Below are 9,418 nucleotides of genomic sequence, written 5' to 3'. Positions count from 1 at the left end.
GATGATGTCAATGGTTGGATGGATGGACAGTGATGACATCAATGGTTGGATTGGATGGATGGTGATGATGTCAATGGTTGGATGAATGGACAGTGATGATGTCAATGGTTGGATGGGATGGACGGTGATGATGTCAATGGTTGGATGGATGGACAGTGATGATGTCTATGGTTGGATGGATGGACAGTGATGACATCAATGGTTGGATGGATGGACAGTGATGATGTCAATGGTTGGATGGATGGACAGTGATGACATCAATGGTTGGATGGATGGACAGTGATGACATCAATGGTTGGATGGATGGACAGTGATGATGTCAATGGTTGGATGGATGGACGGTGATGATGTCAATGGTTGGATGGATGGACAGTAATGACATCAATGGTTGGATGGAAGGACAGTGATGATGTCAATGGTTGGATGGATGGACAGTGATGACATCAATGGTTGGATGGATGGACAGTGATGATGTCAATGGTTGGATGGATGGACAGTGATGATGTCAATGGTTGGATAGATGGACAGTAATGACATCAATGGTTGGATGGATGGACAGTGATGACATCAATGGTTGGATGGATGGACAGTGATGATGTCAATGGTTGGATGGATGGACAGTGATGATGTCAATGGTTGGATGGATGGACAGTGATGATGTCAATGGTTGGATGGGATGGACAGTAATGACATCAATGGTTGGATGGATGGACGGTGATGATGTCAATGGTTGGATGGGATGGACGGTGATGATGTCAATGGTTGGATGGATGGACAGTGATGATGTCAATGGTTGGATGGTTATGACATCAATGGTTGGATGGATGGACAGTGATGATGTCAATGGATGGACAGTGATGATGTCGATGGTTGGATGGTTATGACATCAATGGTTGGATGGATGGACAGTGATGATATCAATGGTTGGATGGATGGACAGTGATGATGTCATTGGTTGGATGGATGGACAGTGATGATGTCAATGGTTGGATGGATGGACAGTGATGATGTCATTGGTTGGATGGATGGACAGTGATGATGTCAATGGTTGGATGGATGGACGGTGATGATGTCAATGGTTGGATGGATGGACAGTGATGATGTCAATGGTTGGATGGATGGACAGTGATGACATCAATGGTTGGATGGATGGACAGTGATGACATCAATGGTTGGATGGATGGACAGTGATGATGTCAATGGATGGATGGATGGACGGTGATGATGTCAATGGTTGGATGGATGGACAGTGATGATGTCAATGGTTGGATGGATGGACAGTGATGACATCAATGGTTGGATGGATGAACAGTGATGACATTAATGGTTGGATGGATGAACAGTGATGATATCAATGGTTGGATGGATGGACAGTGATGATGTCAATGGTTGGATGGATGGACAGTGATGATGTCAATGGTTGGATGGATGGACAGTGATGATGTCAATGGTTGGATGGATGGACGGTGATGATGTCAATGGTTGGATGGATGGACAGTGATGATGTCAATGGTTGGATGGATGGATGGTTATGACATCAATGGTTGGATGGATGGACAGTGATGACATCAATGGTTGGATGGATGGACAGTGATGACATCAATGGTTGGATGGATGGACAGTGATGATGTCAATGGTTGGATGGATGAATGGTTATGACATCAATGGTTGGATGGATGGACAGTGATGACATCAATGGTTGGATGGATGGACAGTGATGTCAATGGTTGGATGGATGGACAGTGATGATGTCAATGGTTGGATGGATGGACAGTGATGATGTCAATGGTTGGATGGATGGACGGTGATGATGTCAATGGTTGGATGGATGGTTATGACATCAATGGTTGGATGGATGGACAGTGATGATGTCAATGGTTGGATGGATGGTTATGACATCAATGGTTGGATGGATGGACAGTGATGATGTCAATGGTTGGATGGATGGACAGTGATGATGTGAATGGTTGGATGGATGGACAGTGATGATGTCAATGGTTGGATGGGTGGATGGTGATGACGTCAATGGTTGGATGGGATGGACAGTGATGATGTCAGTGGTTGGATGGATGGACAGTGATGATGTCATTGGTTGGATGGATGGACGGTATGACATCAATGGTTGGATGGATGGATGGATGGTGATGACATCAATGGATGGATGAACGGTTATTATAACGGAACTCAAGAAAAGATCTACAATGTAACTTACGTGAATTGTGTTCCTGCCGGACACTCGGCTCCCTCCATGGCGTCTCCTTGCAGTCCGGAATCCTGATTCCTTTAGTTTACAGCTAATCTGACAGAAGGAGATAAGAGGATCACGGGAGCTCGGAGGCCTGAAGAAGGGGGAGGGTAACGTGTCGGTTTACCTGCCTGCCAATGGGTGACCTAATTAGTCTACTAAACAACATCTGCTCAGCTCCCTTCTAGAGCCCAACTCAACCCACCACCAGGGGGAGCCGGCCGACCACACCGGGGGAATTCCCTCTACAAATCTTCGTCTTCGGAAAGTTGGATTTTCTGATCGTTACCGCGGAGAAATTACCGATCATTTTTGACTGCGGTGATAAACAATTTGGAAAGAACGAGATGAACATTTTTTCTAAAGCAAAATGATTACATATTGTAATTAGAGAGAGAGACACACGGCGGAGACATTTGTTTCCTTTTGGATTCGTTCTTGAATTATTTTGTTCTGTCGCATTCCTTCTGTTCGGATGATTCCTTTTCACAATTTGTTTTTCGGATATTTGCTATTTTAATTTTCGATTTTGATTCAAAATTCGAAAATTGGGGGTTGAGCCAGGGGAAATGCCCAGAAGGCTCTGTTTTGTAATTGTTTATGAAAATTATAAAAAGAAAAAAAAAATTAAACTATTCGAAATTTTAATTTTAGCAAGCAGATATATTTATTCTATTTTATTCTATTCTAGTCTACAGTGCCTGGAAAAAGTATTCACACCCCTGGAAATTCTCCACATCTTCTCGTGTTACAACCAAAAACGTAAATGTATTTTATTGGGATTTTATGTGAGAGACACAAAGTGTCACATCATTGTGGAAAGAAAATTATAAATGATACAAATAAATATGTGAAAAGTGTGTGGGGGGGGGGGGACATTTGTATTTTACTCTGATACCCCCAACTAAAATCTAGTTGAACCAATCGCCTTCAGAAGTCACCTAATTTAGTAAATAGAGCCCACCTGTGTGTCATTCAATCTCAGTACAAATACAGCTGTTCTGTGAAGCCCTCAGAGTTTTGTTAGAGAACCTCAGTGAACAAACAGCATCATGAAGGCCAAGGAACACACCAGACAGGTCAGGGATAAAGCTGTGGAGAAGTATGAAGCAGGGTTAAGTTATAATAAAAAATCTCCCATGCTTTGAAGATCTCACAGAGCTTCTGTTCAATCCATCATCGGAAAATGGAAAGAGTATGGCACAACTGCAAACCTACCAAGACATGGCCGTCTACCTAAACTGACCGGGCCGGGCAAGGAGAGCATTCATCAGAGAAGCAGCCAAGAGGCCCATGGTAACTCTGGAGGAGCTGCACAGGAGCTGCACAGCTCAGGGGGGAGAATCTGTCCACAGGACAACTATTAGTGGTCTCTCCACAAATCTACCCTTTATGGAAGAGTGACAAGAAGAAAGACATTGGAGAAAGAAAGACATAAGAAGTCCTGTTTGCAGTTTGTGAGAAGCCATGTGGGGGAGGGGACACAGCAAACGTGTGGAAGAAGGGGCTCTGGTCACATGACACCAAAATTCAACTTTTTGGCCTAAAAGTAAAACGCTACACATCACTGCACATCACCCTGAACAAACCATCCCCACCGTGAAACATGGTGGTGGCAGCATCATGTGGTGGGGATGCTTTTCTTCAGCAGGGACAGGGAACTGATCAGAGTAGATGGGAAGATGGATGGAGACAAATACAGGACAATCTTAGAAGAAAACCTGTTACAGTCTGCAAAAGACTTGAGACCGGGGGGGGGGGGGGGGAATCACCTTCCAGCAGGACAACGACCCTAAAGTACAGCCAGAGCTACAATGGAATGGTTTAGATCAAAGCCTATTCATGTGTTAGAATGGCCCAGTCACAGTCCAGACCTAAATCCCATTGAGAATCTGTGGCAAGACTTGAAAATTGCTGATCACAGACGCTCTCCATCCAATCTGACAGAGCTTGAGATATTTTACAGAGAAGAAGAATGGGCAGAAATGTCCCTCTCTAGATGTGCAAAGCTGGTAGAGACACCCCCAAAAAGACTTGTAGAGAAAGGGGGTTCTACAAAGTATTGACTCCGGGGGGCGCCATACAAATGCCCCTCCCCCCACACTTTTCACATATTTATTTATATCATTTATAATTTTCCTTCCACTTCACAATTATGTGACACTTTGTGTCTCTCACATAAAATCCCAATAAAATACATTTACGTTTTTGGTTGTAACATGAGAAAATGTGGGGAATTCCAAGGGGTATGAATACTTTTTCAAGGCTTTTTCAGTAGTAAAAATATATAAGCAAAAAAAAAAATCACTATAACTTGCAAATAATCACTTTCCTCCAGCGCTCATATTTTCCAATTCCGATCCCTCGATCGGTGCAGATCCTGCGTCGCCATTCACACTACACTGCCCATTTCCTACTGCGCATGCGCGAGTCTCGCGCCGACTTGTGAATGAGCGGCTGCTCTCTGGGAACACACGCAGTTCCCAGAAAGCAGCGCGCCCCATTCACTAGGAGAAGATGAAGAAGAAGACGGACCGCCGCTACGGAAGAGGCAGATTACCAACTTCCGCATACCAACAGGTATTTCGGGTGAGTATAAAAAAATAAATTCTAAATTTTTTTAAAAATTTTTTTTTGGATTTTTGGGCTAAAAAAAATTTCCTGGGTGGAACTCCACTTTAAGGACCTTGCCCCTTTTTGCGATTCGGCACTGCGTCGCTTTAACTGACAATTGCGCGGTCTTGCGACGCGGCTCCCAAACAAAATTGGCGTCCTTTTTTTCCCACAAATATAGCTTTCTTTTGGTGGTATTTGATCACCTCTGCGGTTTTTATTTTTTGCGCTATAAACAAAAATAAAGCGGCAATTTTGAAAAAAATGCTATATTTTTCACTTTTTGCTATAATAAATATTCCCCAAAAAGATATAAAAAAAAATGTTGTCCTCAGTTTAGGCCGCTACGTATTCTTCTACATATTTTTGGTAAATAAGCGTTTATCGATTGGTTTGCGCAAATTTTATAGCGTTTACAAAATAGGGGATAGTTTTATGGCATTTTTATTAATAATTTTTTTTTTACTAGTAATTAGCGATTCTTTTTTTTTGTGACTGCGACATTACGGCGGACACATCGGACAATTTTGACACATTTTTGTGACCATTGTCATTTTCACAGTGAAAAATGCTATAAAAATGCACTGACTTCTGTGAAAATGACAATTGCAGTTTAGAAGTTAACCACTAGGGGGCGCTGAAGGGGTTAAGTGTGACCTCATATGTGTTTCTAACTGTAGGGGGCGGGGCTGGATGCGTGACGTCATTGATCGTCTTTCCCTATATCGGGGAACAGGCGATCAATGACAGTGCCACAGTGAAGAACGGGGAAGGTTTGTTTATACTCACCTCTCCCCGTTCTTCAGCTCCTGAGACCGATTGCGGGACTCCCGCGGCGATCGGGTCCGCGGGTACCGCGGGCGCAGTCACGGAGCTTCGGACCGGGTCACGGGCACGCGCTCGCTACCCCACGGCTGGGCTCATAACTTTCTTCTTCAAACTTTACTTTCCTCACCACAAGTTTATTGTTTTTACCCGGCAGGGTAATAAAGAGCACAGCAAAGAGCACCTGTCTGGACATTCCTTTACTTCTACTCTATGCAATACGCATCATTCACCCCTAGGAATTCGGAGGAGCCACGAGGTAATGTGCCGCCCGAAAAACCAGCAGCTCCTCCGGGGGTAGTGCTACACCCCCTTACCTTAGTGTTCACTTTCTGCGGAAGGTGGTCTCTGGTCACCAGAGTCCTCCCCACATTCCCAGAGTTCCCCTTTACATCATAGTCTGCAGGATTCAACCTTACAGTGCAAGAGGGGCGCTCTCAGGGCCATCTTTTCCATTGGGCACGCTGGGCAGTTGCCCGGGGGCCCCGCTTGCCTGGGGGGCCCCACCGGCTGCCCAGCAACCCCAGTAAAAAATAGTGGAGAGTGACGGGTTAGAACTGCCCATGCCCAGTTTGCGGAAATCACAGAGAAGATCTGGTCCTCCACGAATGCTGATGTAAGGGGGGAGTGAATGCAAAAATGTAAGGGGGCACTGATATAAAGGTTCCCCCTCCTATATTAGTGACCACCCTTACTTTAGTGTATTTACTCTACGGAAGGTGGTCTCTGGTCACCAGAGTGCCCCCCACATCAGAGTTCCCCTTTACATCAGAGTCTGCAGGATTCCCCCTTACAATGCAAGGGGGAACTCAGTCTGCCGACCCTGATGTAAGTGGGAGAGAGAAAGCAGTGGACTCTGATATAAGGTGGTCTCTGGTCACCAGAGCCCCCCTCCACATCAGAGTTCCCCCCTTAGATCATGATTTGCAGCGTTCCCCTTTACATAAGAGTTCCCTTTCACTGTAAGGGGGAATCCTGCAGACTCTGTGATGTAAGAGGGAACTCTGTGCTGGCTGGGTTATAGTAACTTGACCTTCATGTCAATGAAGACATTGCTAATAGCACTAGCTATATGTTTATAGTTTAAATACTGACATTTGCATTGTTGGGCACTGAAAACTGTAATTTTAGGTACTTTTTTTTGCAGTGGCAGTAAAAAATGTGGTTCTGCCAGTAAATTTTATAATTTTTGTCAGTAAATTCTCGTGCGTGATTGTGTAGACAGGGCCCCAGTGCGCTGTATTGCCCGGGGGCCTATAATGCTCTTAAGATGACACTGGGCGCTCTGATGTAAAGGGGAATGCAGTGGACTCTGATATAAGTGGGGTCTCTGGTCACCAGTGCCCCCCTTTATATCAGAGTTCGACGCCTTTCACACTGAGACGCTTTGCAGGTGCTATAACGCTAAAGATAGCGCCCTGAAAGAGCCGCCCCTCACACTCCTCCACCGCTCCTGCCCATTGAAATGAATGGGCACCGCAGCTATACCGCGGGCAAAGCGCATGACGTTATGATGTTGGGCTGGTATAATAATGCTATGGGGCTGGTATGAAATTATTTCCAGGGCTGGTTTTCATTCCCAGTCCGGCCCGGTGTGTGTGTATATATATATATATATACACAGTGGGGATCGAAAGTTTGGGCACCCCAGGTAAAAATGTCTTATTAATGTGCATAACGAAGCCAAGGAAAGATGGAAAAATCTCCAAAAGGCAGCAAATTACAGATTAGACATTCTTATAATATGTAAAAAAAGTTAGATTTTATTTCCATCATTTACACCTTCAAAATGGACAGAAAAAAAAAAATGGCGTCTGCAAAAGTTTGGGCACCCTGAGTGAGTGAAAAACTTGTAAAGCGCAACACATGCGAACTGAATCGCCTCTGGGGGCTTTTTCCATTCCATGGGTAAGGAACCCCTGGACCTCAGAAGAGATGGGTTTTAATCTTTCTCCTGAAGGCCAAGTGGTCCGACTCTACAGAATTTCTAGCATGCACTGCCCCCTTTGCAAAGCTGAGACCTGCCAGTGTCATGGATTGTTCTCAATCATCGTCTGGGAAGACCAGGTGATGTCAATCTCAAAGGTTTTAAATGCCCAGACTCATCTGACCCTCCCCCAACAAGCAGCACCATGGCTTCTTCTAAGCAGTTGTCTAGAAAAGTGAAAGTGAAAATAGTTGTCGCTCACAAAGCTGGAGAAGCGATAAGAAGATAGCAAAGCGTTTTCAGATGTCAATATCCTCTGTTCCTCGGAATGTAATTAAGAAATGGCAGTCATCAGGAACAGTGGAAGTTAAAGCAAGATCTGGAAGACCAAGAAAAATATCAGACAGAACAGCTCGCAGGATTGTGAGAAAAGCAATTCAAAACCCACGTGTGACGGCATGATCCCTCCAGAAAGATCTGGCAGACACTGGAGTTGTGGTACACTATTCCACTATAAAGAGATACTTGTACAAATATGGTCTTCATGGAAGAGTCATCAGAAGAAAACCTCTTCTACGTCCTCACCACACAAATCAGCGTTTGAACTTTGCAAATGAACATATAGACAAGCCTGATGCATTTTGGAAACAAGTTCTGTGGACCGATGAGGTTAAAATAGAACTTTTTGGCCGGAATGAGCAAAGGTACGTTTGGAGAAGAAAGGGCACAGAATTTAATGAAAAGAACCTCTGTCCAACTGTGAAGCATGGGGGTGGATCAATCATGCTTTGGGGTTGTATTGCAGCCAGTGGCACAGGGAACATTTCACGAGTAGAAGAAAAAATGGAATTCAATAAAATTTCAGCAAATTTTGGATGGTAACTTGATGCCATCTGTGAAAAAGCTGAAGTTAAAGAGAGGATGGCTTCTACAAATGGATAATGATCCTAAACACAACTCAAAATCCACGGGGGATTACATCAAGAGGCGTAAACTGAAGGTTTTGCCATGGCCTTCACAATCTCCTGACCTCAACATCATTGAAAATCTATGGATAGACCTTAAAAGAGCAGTGCGTGACAGACAGCCCAGAAATCTCAAAGAACTGGAAGACTTTTGTAAGGAAGAATGGGCAAAGATCCCTCAAACAAGAAATGAAAGACTCTTGGCTGGCTACAAAAAGCGTTTACAAGCTGTGATACTTGCCAAAGGGGGCAGTACAAGATATTAACTCTGCAGGGTGCCCAAACTTTTTTTTGTTTTCTGTAATTTTGAAGGTGTAAATGATGGAAATAAAATCTAACTTTTTTTGACATATTTTAACCACTTGACCACTGGGCACGTAAACCCCCTTAATAACCAGACCAATTTTCAGCTTTCGGTGCTCTCACAATTTGAATGACAATTACTCAGTCATACAACACTGTACCCAAATTAAATTTTCGTCCTTTTTTTCACACAAATAGAGCTTTCTTTTGGTGGTATTTAATCACCGTTGGGTTTTTTATTTTTTGCGCTATAAGAGAAAAAAGACTGAAAATTCTGTAAAAAAAAATAATTTTCTTTGTTTCTGTTATAAAATTTGGCAAATTTAGTATTTTTTCTTCATTCTTTTGCATAAATGTGAAAGATGAAGTTACGCCGAGTAAATAGATACCCAACATGTCACCCTTCAAAATTGCACACGCTCGTGGAATGGCGCCAAACTTCGCTACTTAAAAATCCCCATAGACTACGTTGCAGGGTATTGTGGGGTATTGCGGAGTATTGTGGGGTATTGCGGAGTATTGTGGGGTATTGCGGAGTAT

At 43.8% G+C, this 9,418-nt stretch overlaps 1 protein-coding gene across 2 annotated transcripts in view; it reads right to left on the bottom strand.

Annotated features, from left to right (window-relative positions):
- The window catches only part of ARL13A (ADP ribosylation factor like GTPase 13A), a 48,749-nt gene extending 46,431 nt beyond the window's left edge, over nt 1–2,318 (bottom strand). Inside the window, exon 1 of one of the 2 annotated variants that reach the window (XM_040322724.1) lies at nt 2,213–2,318. In XM_040322724.1, coding sequence (XP_040178658.1) covers nt 2,213–2,250 — 38 coding nt within the window. In that variant the 5' untranslated portion in view covers nt 2,251–2,318. The remainder of the gene's footprint in view (nt 1–2,212) is intronic. The other variant, XM_040322722.1, reaches the window with a different exon arrangement.
- Nucleotides 2,319–9,418: the final 7,100 nt, after the last annotated feature.

The sequence above is a fragment of the Rana temporaria genome, chromosome 9, assembly GCF_905171775.1.
Source record: "Rana temporaria chromosome 9, aRanTem1.1, whole genome shotgun sequence".
Lineage (NCBI taxonomy): Eukaryota > Metazoa > Chordata > Amphibia > Anura > Ranidae > Rana > Rana temporaria.
This window is presented reverse-complemented; position numbering and strand designations above follow the sequence as displayed.